The sequence below is a fragment of the Electrophorus electricus genome, chromosome 17 (genome assembly GCF_041902795.1).
Source record: "Electrophorus electricus isolate QZ-2024a chromosome 17, ASM4190279v1, whole genome shotgun sequence".
NCBI classification, from domain to species: Eukaryota; Metazoa; Chordata; class Actinopteri; order Gymnotiformes; family Gymnotidae; genus Electrophorus; species Electrophorus electricus.
Genome location: NC_137513.1, coordinates 19,760,001 through 19,783,271, shown reverse-complemented (window position 1 = coordinate 19,783,271; position 23,271 = coordinate 19,760,001). Strand labels below are relative to the sequence as shown.

The 23,271-nt window shown below is 49.1% G+C and overlaps 1 protein-coding gene across 4 annotated transcripts in view; it reads left to right on the top strand.

The window, feature by feature from the left end:
- myo1cb (myosin Ic, paralog b) overlaps positions 1–23,271 on the top strand; it is a 33,374-nt gene that overhangs the window by 608 nt on the left and 9,495 nt on the right. The window contains exons 1-8 of one of the 4 annotated variants that reach the window (XM_027029038.3): positions 5,625–5,941; positions 18,399–18,554; positions 18,704–18,819; positions 19,257–19,455; positions 19,782–19,862; positions 19,960–20,139; positions 22,720–22,818; positions 23,161–23,271. The exon at positions 23,161–23,271 is cut by the window's right edge and continues 3 nt beyond it. In XM_027029038.3, the coding sequence (XP_026884839.2) occupies positions 18,426–18,554; positions 18,704–18,819; positions 19,257–19,455; positions 19,782–19,862; positions 19,960–20,139; positions 22,720–22,818; positions 23,161–23,271 (915 nt within the window). In that variant the 5' untranslated portion in view covers positions 5,625–5,941; positions 18,399–18,425. Of the gene's footprint in view, positions 1–5,624; positions 5,942–12,997; positions 13,109–17,563; positions 17,816–18,398; positions 18,555–18,703; positions 18,820–19,256; positions 19,456–19,781; positions 19,863–19,959; positions 20,140–22,719; positions 22,819–23,160 lie in introns of those variants that run through there. The other 3 variants (XM_081699648.1, XM_027029037.3, XM_027029036.3) reach the window with 3 other exon arrangements.

Below are 23,271 nucleotides of genomic sequence, written 5' to 3'. Positions count from 1 at the left end.
GGGAGCGGGAACGTTTGAGGGCAGAATACTTCAATCACACCAGATATATCGATTAGGTTCCAGTCAGTGCTCAATTACCACTACGTATAGAATAATATTCAAGACACTAAAAATTAGAATACACATATTTGACAATAGACGTGATCATTATCGTAATGCATTTTTCCTGAAATGAAAGCGTTTGTGACATAGTTTGGACTCTGTGACCTCCGCACATTCCTTGTGCTAGAATAAGTGAGCAATGAGGCATTAAGACTTAGGAGATGTGAGCGTCTTATTTGTGTAATAACAGTGTAATCTGAGGAGCACAGAGTTTAAACCAAGCACAAAAGTCTGTTTACTGCTTCGTACTTGGTGTGGGTCACAAGTGCCAAACCCTCAGCCCTGGCAGGGGTGTCCCTAGTGCAGCTGGTGGTCTGTACAACAACTGCACCTGGTAAAATTCTTTTATCGTAACCACCTAACACATTTTTCAAGATCTTTAAAAAGCCATACAAGAAGGGACTTGCTTAAAAGCAATTTCCACATAAACTGCCCATCAGAAACGCAGTACAGCCCGTATTATTAGGATTACTTTCTACAGACTTCCTACAGTAAAATACAAGATGAGATGGTAGCAGGTTTCTTTGGTTTAATGACGTTCGTGAATTTGAGTTTGATGGAATGTCCACATCTGCTCACCTGAGTTCATGAAAACTTCCAAAACATGTTTAATTGGTTAAGAGAGAGAGAGTGAGAGAGAGTGAGATGAGACAGCATATTTACTTTTACCACTCACATACTGTAGTTACCTGTTTAAGGAACGCTGCTGTCTTATCCTTAACCTTACACAGTAGAGTGTGTAACCAGTAGGAAGAGAAGTATGAACAAAACAACAAAAAGTGTCATCATTCCAGAAGTAAGAGCAACTCCCAGCACAGCAGTTTGTGTGGCAGGGGTCAGGCACCAAAGGGGTCATGGTTTAAGATCAATTTTGTTTTGTCATGTCAGATAAACATTCAGTGTTCTGAAGATGGAATGGAGTAAGATAAACAACACCGAAATTCCAGAACTGCTCTCTTCCTGACATTCTTCCTAGGTCACATCACCCTCTGTGTAAGTGTGTGAGTCTGTGTGTGTGTGTTTGAGAGAGAGAGAGAGAGAGTGTGAATGTGTGCGTGAAAATGTGTGTTTGTGTGTGAATGTGTGTGAGGGAGAGAGTGAGTGAATGTGTGTGTGCGCAAATGTGTGTTTGTGTGTGAATGTGTGTGAGGGAGAGAGTGAGTGAATGTGTGTGTGCGCAAATGTGTGTTTGTGTGTGAATGTGTGTGAGGGAGAGAGTGAGTGAATGTGTGTGTGCGCAAATGTGTGTGTGTGTGTGTGTGTGTGTGTGTGTGTGAATGTGTGTGAGGGAGGGAGAGAGAGAGAGAGAGAGAGAGAGAGAGAGAGAGAGAGAGAGAGAGTGAATGTGTGTGTGTGTATTATAGTATTAGCGATCAAGACGGTAATAATGCCCCTATCCACCGTCATGGTGATGGGAGACTGGTACCCGCCCTGCAGCAGAGTGTCTCCATCAAGCATTGCCTTGTCAACAGGATGCAACCTTTCCTCCATGCCTGGATGTTCTTACCCATCCTCCTGCATGTTCTTTCCCGTGCTTCTTCCAGTCATTATGCTCATATGGGCCAGAGCCAAAGAGCCGGGCTGGGCTGTTCCCTGATGGACCGGTCACTCCTCACTCTGAGCGAGAGAAAAGGTGCATCAGTACAGCAAAAGCTTAAAGTGCCTAAAGCAAAGCGACTTGCTTTAACGTTGTAATCGTTTAAATGGAGTGGAGTGTTTGTCAGTGTCAGACTTTGGTTGTAGATTAAATTGGGGAATATGACAGAAAAGCATGTAAATGTATCAAAGATTCAACAAGGCGCTGGAATTGCTCCTCAGAGACTTTGGTCCATATTGACTTGATGGCATCACGCGGGTGCTGCAGATCCAGATGAATCTTCCATTCCACCATATCCCAAAGGTGCGCTGCTGCATGGAGATCTGGTGACTGTGGAGGCCATCCGAGTGCTTTGTCACGTTCAAGAAACCAGTTTGAGATGCGTTTAAACAATACTCAGGTAGAGGATGTGGTGTTTAAACAATACACAGGTAGGCTGTGGTGTTTAAAAAATCCTCACTTGGTATTAAGGGGCCCAAGAACATATCCTCCATGCCATTACACCAAAACCAGCAGGCTGAACCGTTAATATAAAACAGCATGGAGCTACGCTTTCATATTGTTTATGCCAAATTCTGACCCTACTATTCAAACATCGCAACAAAAACTGAGACTGATCAGACCAGGCAACATCATCTATTATGTAATTTTAGTGAGACTGTGTGAATTGTAGCCTTAGTTGCCTGCTCTTAGCTGACAGGACTGGCACCCTGCGTAGTCCTCTGCTTCGATGTGTAGTGTGTTCTGAAATGTTCTTCTGTACACCTCGGTTGTAACGAGTGGTTATTTGAGTTACTGTTGCCTTTATATCAGCTCCAGTCTGGCCATTCTCCTCTGACCTCTGGCATCAACAAGGCATTGTTACCCAAAGAACCGCCTCTCACTGGATATTTTCACTATTTCAGAACATTCTCTGTAAACCCTAGAGATGGTTGTGTGTGAAAATCCCAGTAGAGCAGCAGTTTCTGAAACACTCAGACCAAGCCATGTTCAAAGACACTTAAATCACCCTTCTTCTTTATTCTGAGTTTTAACTTCAGTAGATCGTCTTGACCACATCTACATGCGTTGAGTTGTTGCCAAGGAGTCCACTAATGACATATTTGCGTTAAAGAGCAGTTGACCAGTTGACCAGCTATACTTAATAAGGTGGCCTGTAAGTGTGTGTGTGTGTGTGTGTGTGTGTGTGTATATATATATATATATATATACATATATACACACACACACACACACACACACACACACACACACACACACACACCACTTTATCAGGTACACCTAATATGAATATTATATATTACATTTATACAGCACTTTTCTCAGATTCAAGGATACTTTGCAGACAGATATGAGCTTTTACACTCACACACCGATGAGATGCGGAAGCTAATTCACCCCAGCATGCTATCGGAAACCACAGCCCCCCGGGGCACTGCAGCAGGTGCAGGGGAAGGGAGGAGATTAACACGATCACTGGACACACACATACACACACACACACACACACACACAGGTTGCATTCATACAGGACAATTCAGAGCATCCAATCAACCTAACCTCCATGTTTCTGTACTGTCGGAGGAAACTGGAGACCCAGGCGGAAACCCACGCAGACGACAGCATGGAAACTCCACCCAGATAGGCACTCAAACCCAAGCCCCTACTGCTGAGAGGCAAACATGCTGACCACCAAGCCACCGTGTTGCCTCTGTGTGTGTGTGTGTGTGTGTGTGTGTGTGTGTGTGTGTGTGTGTGTGTGTGTGTGTGTGTGTGTGTGTGTGTGTGTGTGTGTGTGTGTGTGTGTGTGTGTGTGTGTGTGTGTGTGTGTCCTTGTCCTTCATGTACATTTATCAGCGACATCCCCATCGCTCCTCATGTGTCACTTTGGGAGTGGTCTACTGTGTTACTGTAATAGATGTCATCATCTTCACACTGGAGAAACCAAGAGAACGCTTGTCCATCAGTTTCTTAAACACCTTCAGACCATCAGAATTTGTCATTGGAAAGGCATTTTAGTACTAATTGCTTTAACATATTTGTTTGCATTACTAGCTGTTGCTATGGCAGCAATAAAATTAGGAAACCCAAAGAAAAATAACTGATCTACGCTCTTGGAACTTTAGAGGACATTGGAGTGAATGCTATGATTTAAACATCTACTTTTCCAAATATAAACTGGTTCCTCCTCTTACAAAGTCAGAAGCACTTTGCAAGTACAGCTGATAAAGGACCTCAGTCCAAAATATCCGGTTGCCTGGAAACCTTGTGTACTTTTGAATATCTCTGCATCTCTTACTACAGTGGGGGAGAACAGGGTCAGATGATCCACGACCTGTATCCAGGCAACCATACACAATTTTTGTCATATGGCCCTACATTTTGTTTGCAGTCTCTATTGGTATATACTTTCACAAATAAAAGAAACTTTTTTACCTGTCAAAGTTTTTTTTTTTTGGTACATATGAGGTATAATCAGTCTCACGTCAAAAGTAATTTATCTCAGTTTAAAAAGTTATATCAGATATGTTGATAAGATACCAGTATGTAAATACATGTGACTGAATTAGCAGAAGTGTATCTGTGGGCTGCTAGAATAAACACTTTTCTCAAAATGGTGGCGGTGGGTTAAACTGAGTCTGGCCACTGGGAAGGGGGAGTTGAACCGGTGGATCTTTTGACCCCTTCAGGTTTACATTAGTTTAAATTAGAGTTGCATCCTAACAATGAATAACTGACATTATATTTCATATATTAGCGGTAGCATCTATACAGCTGTCATGTCACATGACTACAGAAGAAAACCAGGCCCTCCTGGGAATCACGTTTCCCCACAAACTGAAAACATTTAACAATTCCTGTAATTTTCTACATCTGATTGTTGCCTAAATTCTGTCCAAAAACTAGTTCAAAATGTTCTAAATTAGGCTAAAATGTTTGCCATTATATCAAACATACAGTTGGGAGTCTACAGTGAAAGTGAAAAACAATTAATTTGTGGATGTTCCTCAAAAAATAAAAGTTTCAGACTGGCATGTCTTTCTTAGTCCTACAGATTTAGCGAACCGTATTCAGGTTTCATAACTATAGACAACTTTTTATATTTATTTCATGAACACTGATAAAATGAGTTCGGTTTAGCTATTAATCGGAATATTTAGAATTGCACTTAACAACCTGGTTAATACACTAGTTCCTAAGTGTTTTCACTGATGGCTCAGCGTACCCTCTCAGATCAGGTTACCCTTAAGACGGGGCAGCCGAGGCACAAGACAAGCTTTTTTAGGACACGTACTCTCTTATCTATTTGAATTAAGTCCACTGCTGAGGTTTTGGTGGCACACATCCTCTCATATTCCCTTGGCTATAGGTAAAAATATTTTTAAAAAACCAGCTCATCTTACCCCACTCTCCCCTACACTACAGTTTTTACACACAAACACGTAGCTTCACTCAAGTCAAGAGATTGCAGTACCGCCAACCATCCTGCCAGCAGGGGGCGATGTAGTTCAAGTATAGCGTTAGTCACCTTCTGACAAACTAATCATTATTCCTATAACTCCTGTTATCCCTACCGCTACAGGAGAAAGGAATCGGTTTAAGACACTTACAACCTAATGCGGTCCATGTTTCTGTTCAGTTTCGTTGCTTTTTGGAGATGCTTCACATTCTGAACGTCTTTGTACGTTACCGACGTGTCACTGGATAAATAAAAGCTATATTCATATTCCTCTGCCAACACACTCGAGGGAAACAAAAGATTGTACTGTTCTGCTAATTGTAAAGAGGCGAGCTAAAAGCCCAGGGGTACAAACGTGGTTCCACCTGACGGAAGATCCCACATTCTGGTTGCGGCGCTGGTTGCTTGGGCTTCCTGTTGCTAGAGGCATGGCAGGGGTGGGGTGGGTGCAGGGCAGGGCTCGTGCATTATGACCGCACAGCTGGAGTGATCTCGCACCTACGCCGTGTGCTTTGCATTCACACCTGAAGGCAAGCCAGTCGCGCGTTCAAGCCGTACGAGTACGAGCAGGGACGGGTCAGATCGGACCGCGAGCCCGCGGAGAGGCAGGGAAGGGTCAGACTTGAGCGCGAGCCGTGGCGGAAGACGGGACTCCTTCGCACTGGGCGTCACGGTGAATTCCCCGTCTGACGTGCGTTTGAATGAACGCGGATTCCTGCGGAGACTCCGGTAAAGAGCGCGCGTAGCGTGGAAGGAGCGCGTCTTGGCGTGGTCGTTTGGAGGTAAGCGTCCCGAGCCCTCGGGTCACACACGCGTCTGATGAACGGCGACGTTACGGTCACATCAGACGGTGGAAGCTGCTTTAAAGTCTCCTCCGACACGATGTTTCTGGCTGGGGCTGAACTTACAAAACCTACGCGAAGTCACGAAATTGTTACCCGTTGTTGATTCTTTTTGTATCTGTGGAAGTTTGGGTTTGGTGGTTAAAAGTGTTGAAGCTGTCTAACCATAACCTATATTTTCTAACCTATATGTATTTCATGGTTTCCACCGGTTTACAGCAAAACCGTCTACTTCGCGTACCATAGAGCGCGTGCGGAAGGTTTTCAGAACGCGCCGTCCGTGAAGGTTTTTTTTGCTGAACTTTGGCAGTTTTCTCGTTTGCTGCGCGGCTGCTCGCTTGCACGGCCGAGGAACACGTGGCATCATTTGGATAGTGACGTTCACTCTTCTCTGCCCGGGGCTTCGTTAGTGTTTGCGTGGCTGCAGACCAACCGGGTGTGCTCGGACCTCTGCAGATCTGGGCTGGGCTGTGAGGTTTAGGGACATGATAAGCCATATCCTGTTTCATCAGTATCTGCGTTTGCTGAGCTGTAGATAGTCAGTGTCACCTGGAGGCTTTTGGGTAGGTCATGTCCTTGAGTGTTCACACACACACACACACACACACACTTCCTTTTGCTGTTTGCTGTTTCATTGCATATTTAATCATGTCCCTTCCTCTGTAATGTATGTAATAGAAACCAGGGGAATGTGGTCATAAAACGAAAGTAGATTGGCCACGAGGCACGGTTGTGCCGTGCTGTCCTGAGGTGATGACAAACACATGTAAAGTTGGATTTGGTTCAGCATACTCAGTGCGGACCTCAACAAAAAGGTGACCGTGCAGTTTAATATTCCAGACAGCTGTGCTTTCTCATTCCGTCTGACTGGGATTTGGAAGGAGACTCCAGGGACATTTTTGGAGAAAAGTGGAACTCTGGTTTGGTTAAGAGCTTTGGGCATGACCATTTTTTCCAGTTGTCCCAATATCTTCCTGAGCCACTGCCCCAGTCAGCAGAACGTGGTGTGTACTCCGGCTGTGGTCCAGGGACATGTGATGGCTCCGATGTTATCTTCCAATTACAATTTGTCACATGTTTACAAATGTATCCATTGTGAAGGGCTCCTTGAGGGCATGGATTGGAGAGTCAGCGGCGTGAGCAGCTGAGGAAGCCTTGCCCCATCTGCAGCTCTGTCATGGAGGCAGACGTCAATGCAGTCCCAGACCCCCCCGGGATCTTGGAGGGGATACACCTGTTTCTAAAGACCGCAGGGCAGGAAGCCTCAGGGGCAGAGAGGCATCTCTCGCCCGCCCTCGTTAGCTAAACTCTGCCAACGCTTTCTAGAAGTCACGTCTCAGGAGGGCAGACCGTGGCACTGAAGAAAGTCCTGTCATTTAGCAGCACCTGGGGCTGGACTGGGCTACGCTCTCTTTTTAAAATATGTTTGGGTTTTGTAATTTTCTACGTAGGAACAGAAAGTGCAGTGGACTGAGCACGTTTCCTGTAGGCTTAACAAATTAAAATTTCTAAACTCATCTGAATGTGAAAGTCATTTGTTTGTGTGTGTGAGAGTGAAGGGGAGGGGATCTCGGTGTGGACCTGGTTGTATGGGGAATGAGCAAATGTCTTGGGACTCTAGTTGCAGTCATGTTAGGTCATTGTTAGGTCTGCAGCTTGGCCAGATTTAGATGTGGCTTTTCGACCGAGTTTTCCCAGTGCGAGTTGGCCCAGCCCTGGGACACCAAACCGGCCTTCCCGCCACAGTGCAGGGACGGCTCCTGGCTCCCAGCTGTCATCCCGGCGCTGGAATGTGATTCGTAAAAAGGTCGCACGCTGTTGATCTTGGAGGCGTTTCCTTCTCGTCTCCACTGTCATGGTTGAGGGTCAGTTTGTTTGTACTGTCATTCAAATTTGCCTTCTCGTAGCTTCCTGCAGTTTCTGTGTGCGGACTCGTGGTATTGCTTCAGGCGTGAACACACCCCCACACACACTGATTAACTCGTGTGAGGTGTTCTCTCATGCCTGTGTGACCCTTACGGTTCAGCTCTCCTAGAGATGAGATTTCTAACAGGGTTGGCGAGCAGGAGCGCTGTGAGTGAACAGTAAGAACTTCAGCATGAATGTCACTTTAATTTTTCATTTCAAGATTGAATAATAACCTACAGGCCCGTATTCACTTCTTTCCTTACCGTGTTTTTTGTTTTTTTGTTTTAATACACAGACCTGTTTGGCTCACACTTCATAAGGACGTGTCTAAGCCGAGCTTGTTTTCTGAGCTTGTATCCAGTTTTCTTCCGTTTTAGTCATTCCTGGTTCCTACCCACCACTAGGTCTCCCTTTATCACCCAGTAGCTGCAATCTTGAGGGCGTGAGGGCATCCTCAGAGGCGTGCTCTTGAGCTGCCGCACGCACGTCCCCACAAGACGACCTGTGTGGCGTGACCGGACCCCCCTGGGGTCAAGCAGGGTCTGTCTCTCCGCCCACACCAGGGCCGCCGCTCAACCCAGCTATCCCTTCATCTCCACCTAGTCTTACTGCACCTGTAGCGTTGTGGTGTGAGTGAGTCAAAGCGCCGGTTCGTCTGTGGTAATTCAGCGGGTATTAAGCCAGCATGTGTGTGTGTCCGCCCGTCCGTTGCGCAGGGTAAAAACTACAGGTGCGTCAGAGGGTCTTTAGAGTGGATTCTTTTTCTCTTTAGGCGTGCGTGTCCACCGGTTGACTGTTTTATTAGACACACCCATCTCGTCGCATGCGGGACCTCCTGTGGCCTTCAGAACCGCAGCAGTTTGTCATGGCTTGGATTCCACAAGGTGTTGAAATCGTTGTGCAGGAACATTGGCCCGTGCGGACTAGACGGCTTCTCACTGTTGCCACAGATGCTCTGAACAGCCTGCTCCTGTTCATCTCAGAAATGCTCTACAGGATTAAGAAGCAAGCAAAACAAAGCGTCATGTCCCCGGAAGCGGTCCGTGACGCTATGACCGTTGTGACGTGGCACACGGCCCTGCCGGGATGAACGTGGGCAGCCGCAATGCGCAGGGAAGCCCTGCTGTCCAAACGTCCATCCCCAGGTATCGGAGGACCTGGGTTCCCCACACCATCTCTGCTACGGAGAGATAAGTTGGAGCACCAGCTCTGTCATCTGCTGCAGGTTGCTGGATTGTGCACCACGTGTTCAGCAGAACAGTTCTTGGCATCCTCCTGTACTCCTTTCCTCAATGAGTTGTTTGCGATTCCTTTTCTCTAGATGCTTTTCCTCAACGACTCCGTCCTCTTAACGAGACCACGCAAGCGTTACATGAGATCCCCACAAGGCTGGCAGGTTTTAAAATGCCGACCTTGGACAGTCTAACATTAATGACCTCATCTGGTTCAGGTCCCTTGGTTTTCCCGTTCTAACGTTGTTTCACACAGACACTGTGGATTCACTCCATGGAAAACTTGCTCACTTAATTTTAAGCTGTATTGCAGTCGTGAATGGGCAGGCATGTTTAATAAACGTGGCCATTCAGCACAAATCCACAACCTGTAATAAATCTCCCAGTTCTGATGATGCAGTATTAGTCTTCTGTTTGATTACAGAGATTGGCTGTTGGGAAACACACACAGGTTGATCCTTGCCCACTCTGAGCCTCTCTCTCTCACACACACACACACACACACACACGCACGCACGCGCGCGCGCACACATGCTAGAGCTGTAGTAACCTTTAACCAGGTCTCCAGTCCCTGTCAGGTGTGGCCTGTGGTTTTTCCCCCCAGTGCGGGTGTGATGGTCACATACAGAGTGTGAGTCCCACCACTACTGGTGTTGCCGAGAAGCAGATAAAGCCATTAGTGAGTCCCAGAGGGCTGTGTGCACTGATCTATGGAGACGCTCCTAGATATGAAATATTTCTGCTTTTCTTCCTGGGTAGTGTGATGTCCTGTGAATAACCCATAGATTTGTGCCCGCCGATATGATGTGACATTAATCTGCATGGACAGAAGCACACTGGTGAGACCTGTAACTTCTGCTTGAGTCATGTGACGTGTCTGTTGGGACAAGCAGAGGAATTCAACTGCTATGACTAAGATCAGTTATTTTGTTGTGATTGGATCTCATGTTGATCTGATCTTGAACCGACCTGAAAATAACACTTTACCAAGTTATATGGACTATTATTAAAATTATATTTAGGGATGCTTAGTAATACCAGTACTACATACATGAGGGCAAATAACTTTGGTTTAGATGACAGCTGTATCAGTGCTTTATTGGGACAGAAATAATGCGTAGTGTCAACATCATGAATAATTAGTTCAGCTATTTCCATTCCTGTGACTGTGCAAAATGCGTTTTTAATAATAACACCTGACATAATATCTAGTGGGGACACATTGTTGTCATAGCCAGAGTTGCTGGACCTGTTTATGAGGGTGTCGTGGCCTGTGTGCTTTAGAAATCTGCTGGGTTTGTGGTTGTCTTGGAGTTACTGTGTGGAGATTCTGACTAACTTTGTTTTTACAAATGTATGCATGTAATAGGTTTTTTTTATTTATATATATATATATATATATATATATATATATATATATATATATATATATATATATATATATATATATATATATATATATAAATTTATAGTCACATAGTCACATGTATATTCGCTGCAATAGCACTGTTATGCTTTTAAAGTGTCAAAATTGTGATAACTACCCATTAAGATTCCTAAAATGCAGGTTGGAGGCTTTTATTCCAAACACTTGTCAGAATCCCAGTTGCAGGAATGCCAGCGGAGTGTGTTGAGGAATTCCAGAGAAGCAAGACCATTGCAGGTGATACCGGCACCCAGATAAGGAGGGAATGTACAAACCCGAGTCCCGGCATGTCCGGTTCTATGGCTACCAGCACGTCTGCAGCACCTCCTTACTGCCACACTCTTGGGCAGTGCTAACGGTCCTCAAATGGGGCGGCTCAGTGTGGTGCAGAGTTGGAGCAACGGCTCACAGTGGCTGTACAAGATCAGAGAGCGCCCATGCGCTAGCACAGCTGCCTGGTCACCTACATGTGTGTGAGGAGCAGAATGGCTGGTGTGGGCGACTTCACTGGCGCGTTGTGTAGGCGTCTCCCTGTGATTCCGGTCTCTGGCGAGAGACAAGACAACGGTCAGACGTGCCAGAGACGCAACAAGTCTGGCATATCCCCCTCTCTCGGTATGTCCCGTTGTGCAAGAGACTGAGCTGTCCTGACAGGGCTAACTCGCCGGCACCCCCGGGGTGTTGAGCTCTGTGGTTCGCTGTAACCAAGATGCACTACGAGGTGTTCTGGTGCTCGGACCGGGAGATCTTGACATCTGAAGTCACATGTCTGTATGTCACACGTGCTACCACGCTAACGCTAGCACGTAGCCTGGCGTCTGACCAACCACCATGCTAGGATCTATCCCGTGGATAGCTCTTGAACGCATGTTCGGTCGAGCAGTCTGTTGACCTCTGAACTTCACTGCTTTTGCATGTACAAGGAGGTCGTCGTGATGATCGAAAATCTGGCAACGTAGCGTACAGTTTGCCTGACTTGCAGTTAGATGCAATCCGAACAAGGTTCATTTAAGATTTTTGTTTACATAAAGCATGTCCTGTATTGGGCAAAACAGGGCTTTTTTTGAAACCATGTCAACCAGTAAAAACAGGAAGGTACATATTGAATATCATGGCAGCATCTGACTGCTACCGTTGCACAATTCCCTGTCGCAGGGTGTGTCGGAGTGGGTCAGAGAATGAGGAATCCTCCACTTCACCTAGTGACTGGTGTCTGAACACAGCTCAGTCGCGGACCGGAGGTGGAAGAACTTGCAGTCTCATTCCGCCCTCCACATGCTCAGGGGACAGGAAGTCTTGTGGGAGCCCCAGACTTGCTATGAGCAGCCAGACCTGCCCATATAAGGACTTGTGGGTATTCTGAGCTCCGGGAGGAGGAGACTGAGCTCCAGCTGTCCCCGAGGTGCGGTGGAGAGCTCCCGTCCTCCCCCTGAACTCCGTAGACCCATCGGTCAGCTCAACCCCATCCGGTTTCTGGCGTGCCCCTCCCCCTGGACGGCAAGAGCAGTGGAAGTATGATTAACGTCCCCTCCCCCTCGCTCCACGTCTGCAGGCTGGCCTGCGTACTCTGTCTTCACGCTGGCCAGAGAGGAATGATCTCCTTATGGAATGCTTAAGGAAATTCCAGCGAAAGCCAAAGTGCTGGTTAAGCTCCTCTGCTGGAGACGTGTGTTCCTGAGAGTATTGGCCAGGAGCGGCGGATTGCCAGCATTCCCGGTAACGTAGCTGCATTGGGAGGCGTCCGTGGAGAGACGCACCCCTGCTCTGTGTAGACCAGCAGCCCTGACGTTCACATGAGCGTTATGTGAAATGTGACTAACCAGTCTATCATGAGGGGGAAGGTGAGAAACTATGACTTAACCCTCATCTCAAAGTCTTCCATTATGTGTATGGATATTAAGAAACTGACTCATTTCGCAACTTTCATCATCCTGAAAACACAACTTCCTCCTTGACCCGTTGCCATAGCGACAGCATCTTGCTGAACCATGGTGCACAGGTTTGTCCTCTCTTGGCCTCGCGCTGCAGGGAGCGACTCCTCCCTCCTCCTTATCTCTCTGTCGCCGCCTTCTCTCTCTCTCTCTCTCTCTCATTTCTCAACTGCCCGCGTTTCCACCCTTGTGGCCGACATTCTTTTGCTCTGACGTCGCCGTTGGCAGCTCGCGCTTGCCTGCCTTCCTCAGCCGCTGGACGTTTTCATCGTTCCTATCCACACTTTAGCTCTCAATTTCAGTTACCCCCCCCCCCCCCCCCCCGCGGCCGGCACGTTGTCTCCATGACGTCCCCCCGCCATCACGCCAGGCCCTGACACATCAATAAACAAAGGCTGACTCTCTCTGCCACAGTCTGCTCTGACACCACAGTCTCAGTGAGTGTTTCATGGCATTGTTCGAGGGTGAGGCAGGGGGGTGGGTGCGCTCGGGCACCGGCGGGGCAGCCGCCTGTGCGTCAGTGGGGCACAAGGACGCCGAGTGCTGTCGGTACCGTTGGACCGCTCTGCGGAGGCGCGCTGCGTTTGTGATGGACCGGGCCGAAGCGGAGGTGAGACGCGCTCGGAATCGCAGCCGGTCACATCCGCGCCGCTGCCAAGGTCGTTCGCGCGCTCTGCGGCTAACGCTCGGGTCGATCCGGACGCCGTCAGCCTGGCGCTGCAGGCACTGTTAGCCTTTAATCTGCCACCTCGCTGCGCTCGGTCAGTCCGTACGACCGCGTCCACAAATAGAAACGTCTCTGTGTTGGAGTGTAAATAGCCCTGTCGCTCAGAGAAGGAGGGGCAAGAAGGCAGGAGGGGGTGTGAATGAGATGGTGAGGGGGCGCGGCTTTCCAAAGTGGACTGGTTTCCAGCACAGGACTGGCTGAAGTCCACTGGGTTAATTAATGCCTGCCGAGGTTTGTCAGGAGGCTCCGAGGAGCCCAGCAGGACAGACGATGCAAGGTAGACGGTCAGCAGAGGACAGCTGTGTGCTAACTGTGTACAAGCAGCATTGACTGAACTTCTTTGACAGTGCTGTGACTGGATGAGTCAATAAACGTTTATACCCATAAACCCCTGCCACGGTCGGCTTGCGCGGTGGTGGGGTGCTATTGGAGAGAAACAGGATCAGACAGGAAGTGAGGTCGAAGGGGCCTGGGGGAGAGAGGAGCAGTGTGGGAAATGGAGGGCACGGCGAGGGAGGAGTTTCCGTCCGCGATTTCTCACGGACGGCGCGCAGAGTGACTGCTCGGGTGCGTGTAGAACTGCACACGCAGGGTTCGGAGTTCTTATCTCGCGCTCAGACCTTGACGAGCACGCCTGGGCCCCGTTCAGCGAGTGCGAGCGTCTCCTGAGAGAGGGAGCGCTACGAAATATGATACAAGATACGAAAGATAAATAACACAATAAAGCCGCACGCACCAATCGGAGGCCGTCTTCCAGATAATGTTCTATTTGTATCGGCTGTTGCCGCGGTGATAACGGGTAAGGAATTATGGCTGTAAAACTGGAACTCGGGCCAGAGCGTGGCCAAGCCCTGAAGGTTGGGGTCGAGGACGGGCGGAGGTGGTGGAGGTGGAGGTGGAGGTCTCCTGTCCTTTGCTGTCCCTGAGTTGTGTGGCTCATGTTCCCAGCGGGAGAGTCAGAAACTCACACCGTCTGGAAAACATTACTCAGATTCCTGCAGGCAGGGGCTCTGGTTATGCTGGCGGGAGGGAGAGAGGGAGGGAGAGAGAGAGGGAGGGAGAGAGGGAGAGAATGGAGGATTTCAGCTAAAACAGCTGACTCAGGTACACCAACACTGACAGATGCAATTCTTCACAAGGCTAAAAACTATAGTAACTATAGCATCTACGTTAACTATTGTAACTGTCCTAACTATACTAAGTATAGTAGTTGTGGTTTTACACCACCAGGCAGAGAGCAGCTGTCTAGATGACCAGTAGGGAGCACTGTTCTGCACTCTGCACTCAGCACTGGAGGTGACCTTGGCTATGGCTTTTACCCATAAGAGGAAGGTTGTAGAATAGAAAGAACAAACCCTTCTGAACTGGCTTTACTGTCATGATCTCCATGGTAGCATTAATGGTATCAAACTGATAATCTTTGATAAGATTTATTGCTGACATTATTTTCTACTGCCTCTCGCTTTCTCCTACCTGTCTGTGTTCTTTGAACTTCAGTTATCAGTCAAACAGCTCTTGCGTTTATAGCTGCAGCTGTAAATCGCACACACACGCGTCTTTATTGAGGTCTGTGTCGGTGCCAACCCTAGTATAACGCACGCGGCTGAAGTCACCCTGCACCTGGGCCTGCACTGCACTCTGGTCCACGGAGCGTCACACGAAACGTGGACGTGAGCGTTTTTAAGCACGGGACCGACCCGGGACACTTGCACATGCCAGCTGGCCCCGTACGGAATGCTGAGATCCGGATTTAAAGTGTGTGAGAGGGACAGAGACCATGAACGGGTGTGGGGCGGAGCGAGGGAGCGAGGGAGGAAAGGAAGCGTATGGAGAAGAGGAACGGAGGGAGGGTTGAAGGCACGGTAAGCACTTTACAACCAACGGAACCCTGGGAGTCTGGATTGCAGAATGAGTTTGAAAGGCTTTATTCTGAAGAGCCTCAGACTGGGGTCAGGGGTCAGGCTGACTCCACTGACTGAAGACGTTTCACTTGTCTGCTTGAGTGGCTATCCCTCTCTCTCTCTCTCCCTCTCTCTCCCTCTCTCTCCCTCTCTCTCTCTCTCTCTCCCTCTCTCTCTCTCTCTCTCCTCTCTCTCTCTCCCTCTCTCTCTCTCTCCCTCTCTCTCTCCCTCTCTCTCTCTCTCTCTCTCTCTCTCTCCCTCTCTCTCTCCCTCTCTCTCCCTCTCTCTCTCTCTCTCTCTCCCTCTCTCCCCTATAGTCACTGTAGTGTGTGTGTGTGTGTGTGTGTGTGTGTGTGGTGCATATCCACCACTGTAAAGTGTAGCAGTCTGGAGACGAAGCCCCTGTGAGGAATTGTGTGGCAGCTTGGAGAGCCTAAAGGGGTGGAGGCGTGGTGGAGCTGCGTAACCCCTCACTCCACCCGAGCATTTCTTAACGGGCGCATCATCAGAGGCCTCTGCGTTCATGGCAACACACATGCAGCATGTCCCATGCTGGGATCCCCCATGGGACTTTAATTTCTCTCCCTCACACACACACATTCACACAGTGCCCCCAACACATAGTGATGCTCATCTCAGCAAGCGGAAATGCTTACTCACAGCTACTGGGCCACAGCAGCGCTCGGGGCTGAGAGGATGTGGTAGGATAATATGGTGGTTCTGACTGTTCCACATTTTGTTGTCCTTTATCTGGTCTGTTTGCCTATTTGTGTCCACCGGGGTATTAGATAAGAACTGCGTCTCCGCTCAGACCTGTGCTTTCAGAGAGTGGCGGTTTTAGAGTGTACAGAGACTCCAGAACATCAGTGAGAGCTTATGAGTTTTACACTGTTGTTCTTTGGATGGGTGTGTGTGTGTGTGTGTGTGTGTGTGTGTGTGTTGGGATCAGCAAGTCTGTGTCTTCTGCTACCCTTCATAACGCCTGAGGAGGTCCCCACTGGGTCTGCTCAGCATCTCTCTATGGAGGGTCCTTCACTTGCTTGACTGTCGTAATAGGCCTCTGGGGCAGTGTGGAGCCCTGGGCAGTGTGCATGCCCTCTCTTGTGCCTCCGGGTGGAGTTGGACACACTGAGAGGACGGTAATGACAGGAGACAGATGAGCGGCTGTGTAAAATCTAATCCCACACCGTAAGACGAGAGTTTGGTAAGTGTTTTTGTGACGTGCGCAGTCAGTACTGAGGTTTTGGTGTCTTAACAGGTGATTGTGGAGCTTTTCGTGTTGAAGGTGCAGCGTGGCGGTCAAAACCAGGTGGGGTGGCATTCTTGGTGGTTTTGGATTGGGAAAAGACGGCTATGACTCACAGAATTCTCTGCTGTGTCTCCCAAACCCTCTAGCTGTCCACACACACACACACACACCTAAAACTGTGCGCAGTTCCTGTATGTTTGGAAAGGGGAAACGGAGTGAGAGACTTGGAGAACGTTGCAGGACGTTGATGGTCGCCAAGGACGTGTGTCTAGGTGAAGTTCTGCTTCTCTCTGTCCTCATTGAGGTGTCTTCTCCTTCTCAGCTCATCTCATTGCGATCGTCTCTGACCAAAGCCAGGCCACGCCCTCCACGCAAGCTCTACCTTGGACAGTGCGGCCACCTGCTGTTTTGGTATTGTCCTGCAGCTGTATCTGTATACGGTTTAAACATGCTTCTGTGACCATGCTTAACCAAAAACGCCTTGTTAGAGCTGAAAGAATGAGTTTACGCTTTTTGGAGCGCTAATGTGTTCAGAGAGCTTGTTTACTCCCAGAGGGAAGCCATGACAGGGCGGGGTTAGCCAGGAGGCAAATTGATGAGCTAAGATGAGCTGTCACAGTAGCACGGGTGCATTTGTAAACAAGGTCGGGACCGAACAGCTCCGGGTCTTCCACAGCAGTGTTGATGCTTGGCAGATGTCGCCCACGACTGGGCCAGCTCTCCAGACCAGGAGGTGCCAGCAGACACCATGGTCCTTTAGGTTGTCTTCAGAAGGGCTTTTGGAGCAGTGCTGGTGGAACAGGTGCAGTTCTGACTGGTTAGTGCCCGTGGGATGATGGATTGCGAGTGAAGTCACTTCCTGAAGGAAGCGTTCTGGGACCGTTCCCACCCCGCTGTGGGTTTCTTGTTGCCTCTATCCCATTCGGCCTCTCGCTGTCTCAGAGGCATCTGGGAGTTGCCGTGGCTGATCCGTCTCACGTCTCACTAATTAAAATGCTCAGGTGCATGCTGTGGCGTTCTTTCTCGCTCTCGCTCTCTCGACATGTACTACCGTGTCAATAACAAAACAGTAGCTCTGGCAGCTGGTGTATTCACACAATGTGTGTGTGTGTCAGTGCATAATTGCACATTTGTTTATCTGACTGGGTGTGGGTGTGTATGTGTTAACCCTTCTCCTCTGCTAAAGCTGTCTGATCTGGGTTTGTTGGACACCCATCACACCCACGGTGAACACGAAGCCGTGATCCTCGTGTGCAAGTGTGTGTGTGTTTGTTTTTGTTTGGTATTTCTGCACTTTTTTGCTGCTTTATGCGCTAAAAGGACACGCAGAGTCGTTTGAAAAGCATGGATGTGGGCCGCATGCAGGATCTGCTGTGGAAAACTCGAGCTTCCATTATAGAGAAGAGCTTTGTGGTGCAAAATCTCCATTGTGTCCAGGATGTAAGTAAAACAACTGCAGTAGTGTGGCTGCATAGATGTTTGTCTGTCTGGAGCTCTCTAGTGTGCGCCGGTCGGAAAAACTCTGACCCCCTTAAATTTAAAGGCTCCAAGAGTTGGTTATGGCTCTTTTGTGATATGTGTAATTAGTTCTGGTTTTAAATATTTTTTTTCTCCCAAGGTTTTGTCTTCTCTGGTATATGCAGTTCTGCAGAACGGCTCTTTGTTGATGTGAGCGGAGCTTGTAATTGAGCAGATGCTTATTGTGATTTTAAAAGTCTCTGTTGTGTGAAGCACTGAAATGGGCCACTGGGAAGGAGCAGCTTTAAGAGGGCTGTGTGTAGAGGATGAGATGTAAACAACAACAACAACATAAACGCACACAACAGCAGCGTGTAAACACGCACAAGCTGCCCCCCTCTTAGCTACGCTGTGTGTGTCTGTCATATCTGTGTGTGCGCGTCATCAGCCGAGTGTGTTGACAGAGGCGGAGTAGTGATGAACAATGTGAGCGTGTCCTCTCGGAGGACGCGCGCGTCCACACCAGTGTGCAGGTGTGTGATGTTGCCTCTTCTCCACGTGCCAGGCTGTGGGAAGCGACTGGGAGCGGGCTATGATGGAGAGTGCCCTGACAGCCAGGGACCGCGTGGGCGTGCAGGACTTTGTCCTGCTGGAGAACCACACCAGCGAGGTGGCCTTCATTGAGAACCTACGCAAGCGCTTCAAAGAGAATCTCATCTACGTAAGAGAACCATAACCATACCATCTCATAGCTGCACATGAACCATAGGCCTAATTCTGCATCTCTGCGTAATCTCTCGTTCCTTCTCTCTCTCTTTCATCAATTTCTCTCTCTCCCTCCCTCAACCTCTCTCCTTCTGTCCATCACAGACATACATCGGTTCCGTGCTGGTGTCGGTAAACCCGTACAAAGACCTGGAGATCTACACTAAGCAGCACATGGAGAGATACAGAGGTGTGAACTTCTACGAAGTTTCCCCCCACATGTGAGTGATCACTGCAGCCAGATGGCTCCTCCCACTTTCCCGCGATCTCCCTCTCTGAGGCCTGGAAGGGCCCATCAGTGCTGCCGTGTTTTGTCCCGTCTGTACTTGGCGGGAGATGATTGTCCTGCCCGTCATGACCTCTGGACAAACGCACACACCTCGATCACATGATCCAGAACGCACGAGAAAAGTTTCTCACTGATTGTGCCAGGCATTCTGAAACAACTCTAAATATAGTCAAAGGCACCAGTGACATGTTAAGTTCTGTTTGTCGGTGCAAGTCCTCTCCATGAGTGTTGGGTTTCTGTCCCTCCTCTGGCTGACTATCATAAACATGACAGTTAGTTGATGGCTTTAGGAAATGCAAAACAAAACAAAGTTAACAGCAGTGCACGCCGGTATTATGGTATCTTCGTTCCTGTCCTTGTCCTGTGCAGTTACGCAGTGTCCGATAACGCGTACCGCTCCATGCGGTCGGAGAAGCGGGACCAGTGTATCCTGATCTCAGGCGAGAGCGGCGCAGGAAAAACTGAGGCCTCCAAGAAAGTGCTGCAGTACTATGCGGTCACCTGCCCCGCCAGTGAGCACGTGCAGACCGTGAAGGACCGCCTACTGCAGTCCAACCCTGTCCTGGAGGTAAACACCCTGCCGTTCTCTCAAAAGCCAGTAGCTCCCTGTGTGAGAGGCGTGTGTACCGCCTGTGGCATGACGCAGAGCTGTAGCTCCTTGTATGAGAGGTGTGTGTAGGGTTTGTGCTGTTAGACTTTTCTAAACAGGATATCAGAACAAGGGCACCAGAGCCTGTATGAGGACCCCGTCCAGATGTTGTGCAGATGTGTGAGAAGGAGTAGGCTTGTCTTTAATCTGTGTGCGCGCGCACCTGGAATGATGTATGTTATAGACGTCTGAATAAGCGATCTTCCTTTCCTTCCTGTCTTCCTCCTCTTTCATCGCTCCTTCAGGCGTTCGGGAACGCTAAAACGCTGCGTAATGACAACTCTAGCCGCTTTGGGAAGTACATGGATGTCCAGTTTGACTTTAAGGTGAGTGCTGTTTTGTGGGTGGGTGGGTGGGTGGGGATGTGGGTGTAGGTGCCGTCGTTCTGTCATGACCCTCCCCACCCGTGTCCCCGCGGTCCAGGGCGCCCCTGTCGGTGGGCACATCCTGAACTACCTGCTGGAGAAGTCGCGCGTCGTGCACCAGAGCCACGGCGAGCGGAACTTCCACATCTTCTACCAACTGATCGAGGGTGCAGAAGATGAGCTGCTCAGGAGGCTGGGACTGGAGAGAATGGCACAGCAGTACCAGTACCTCGTCAAGGTCCGAGAGAGAGAACGCACACACACACACACACACACACACACACACACACACACACACACACATACAGCAGTACCTCGTCAAGGTCCGAGAGAGAGAACACACACACCCACACACACACACACACATACAGCAGTACCTCGTCAAGGTCCGAGAGAGAGAACACACACACCCACACACACACACACACACACACACACACATACAGCAGTACCTCGTCAAGGTCCGAGAGAGAGAACACACACACCCACACACACACACACGCACACCCACACAGCAGTACCAGTACCTCGTCAAGGTCCGAGAGAGAGAACACACACACCCACACACACACACAGCAGTACCAGTACCTCGTCAAGGTCCGAGAGAGAGAACACACACACACACACACACACACACACACACAGCAGTACCAGTACCTCGTCAAGGTCCGAGAGAGAGAACACACACACACACACACACACACACACACACACACACAGCAGTACCAGTACCTCGTCAAGGTCCGAGAGAGAGAACACACACACACATACACACACACACACACACACAGCAGTACCAGTACCTCGTCAAGGTCCGAGAGAGAGGACACACACACCCACACACACTCACACACACACACAGCAGTACCAGTACCTCGTCAAGGTCCGGGAGAGAGAACACACACACACACACACAGCAGTACCAGTACCTCGTCAAGGTCCGGGAGAGAGAACACACTCTCTCTCACACACACACACACACACACACACACACACACACACACAGCAGTACCAGTACCTCGTCAAGGTCCGAGAGAGAGAACACATACGCACAGCAGTACCAGTACCTCGTCAAGGTCCGGGAGAGAGCGCACACACACACACACACACACACACACACACACAGCAGTACCAGTACCTCGTCAAGGTCCGAGAGAGAGAACACACACACACACACACACACACACACACAGCAGTACCAGTACCTTGTCAAGGTCCGAGAGAGAGAACACACACACACACACACACACACACACACACACAGCAGTACCAGTACCTCGTCAAGGTCCGGGAGAGAGAACACACACTCACACACACACAGCAGTACCAGTACCTCGTCAAGGTCCGGGAGAGAGAACACACACTCACACACACACAGCAGTACCAGTACCTCGTCAAGGTCCGGGAGAGAGAACACACACACACACACACACACACACACACACACACACACACAGCAGTACCAGTACCTCGTCAAGGTCCGAGAGAGAGAACACACACTCACACACTCACACACACACAGCAGTACCAGTACCTCGTCAAGGTCCGGGAGAGAGAACACACACACACACACACACACACACACACACACACTCTCACACAGCAGTACCAGTACCTCGTCAACGTCCGAGAGAGAGAACACACACTCACACACTCACACACACACAGCAGTACCAGTACCTCGTCAAGGTCCGGGAGAGAGAACACACTCACACACACACACACGCACACACATAGCAGTACCAGTACCTCGTCAAGGTCCGAGAGAGAGAACACACACACACACACCCACACAGCAGTACCAGTACCTCGTCAAGGTCCGAGAGAGAGAACACACACACACACACACACACAGCAGTACCAGTACCTCGTCAAGGTCCGAGAGAGAGAACACACACACACACACACACACACACACACACACAGCAGTACTAGTACCTCGTCAAGGTCCGAGAGAGAGAGAGCACACACACACACACACACACACAGCAGTACCACTACCTCGTCAAGGTCCGGGAGAGAGAACTCACATATACACCCACACAGAGTAGTACCATTACCTCTACCTTGTCAAGCTCCAGGAGAGAGAACACACGTATGCACACACACAAACACAAAACGCACAGTCTTTGTAGGGACCTTCCACTGACCTAATGATGACTGTAGCTAATTATTGCTACACCTTACCTTAAATCTAATCCAACCATAACTCTAGTAACCAAAAGTAAATTGAAATGAAAATTCAAATGAAAGTACCAGTTGTCTGCATGGGAACCAAAGTTGTCATAAGTGTCAGATGTTCCTGTTTCTGGGGACATTTGGTTCCTAGGGAGACGTGTGTAAGACACACGTGCACACACGCAGTCCCCTGGTGTTTAATAGAGGAAGTTTTTGAGTAGCCCCCCTCCATCCAATTGCTCTGTTCTGGGGTGGGCGCGCGTGTGTGTGTGTGTGTGTGTGTGTGTGTGTGTGTGTGTGTGTGTGTGTGTGTGTGTGTGTTTGCGCGTGTGTATTAGGTGTGACAGTAATGTGCTGTTGTTCACTGATGAAGGCCACATGCTTGTCCACCTCTGCTGTGCATCCTGCATTACCTTGCAGCTCCTGACCTTTAACCCTGACCCTAAACTTGACCCTAAACTTAACCCTGACCCTAGTCATCTCTCACCCACCACTCCTTATTATTTACTGAAGCAGTCCGCCATCATTAGTCACCACTGGAGAAGTATAGGGCATTATGGGAATTACCCAGCAGACCTTGAACCTACTATAAGCATTTCTAGTTGTTGGATAAGTGTGTGTGTGTGTGTGTGTTTTACAGGGCAGCTGTCCTAAGGTGAGCTCGATCAACGACCGCAGTGACTGGAAGGTAGTGAGAAAAGCTCTGAGTGTCATTGGATTCAGCGATGATGAAGTGGAGGTACATGTGCACACACACACGCATATTTACAGACATACACACAAAGGTTCTTATATAGAAAGGAATAGTGTGTTAAAAATGCACACAAACACACAGAGGTGCTCTGACTCCTCCATCCTGGTTGGTTGGTTGTCTGTATTCATGTGTTTCTGTGGAGGGTTTATTGAGATGTGTGAGTAAGAAGTAATTGTAGGGCATGTATATGATATATGAAGTTCTATATGATCATCTAAGTCTACTCTCCCTCCCGCTCTCTCTCTCTCTCGCTCTCTCTCTCTCTCTCTCTCCCGCTCGCTCTCTCTCTCCCTCTCGCTCTCTCTCGCTCTCTCTCTCTCTCTGTAGGAGCTGTTGAGTATTATTGCCAGTGTCCTACACTTGGGGAATGTGCAGTACAGCGGAGAAGACAGTGGCAGTTCTTATATTACCACAGACACCCAGATTAAATACATAGCC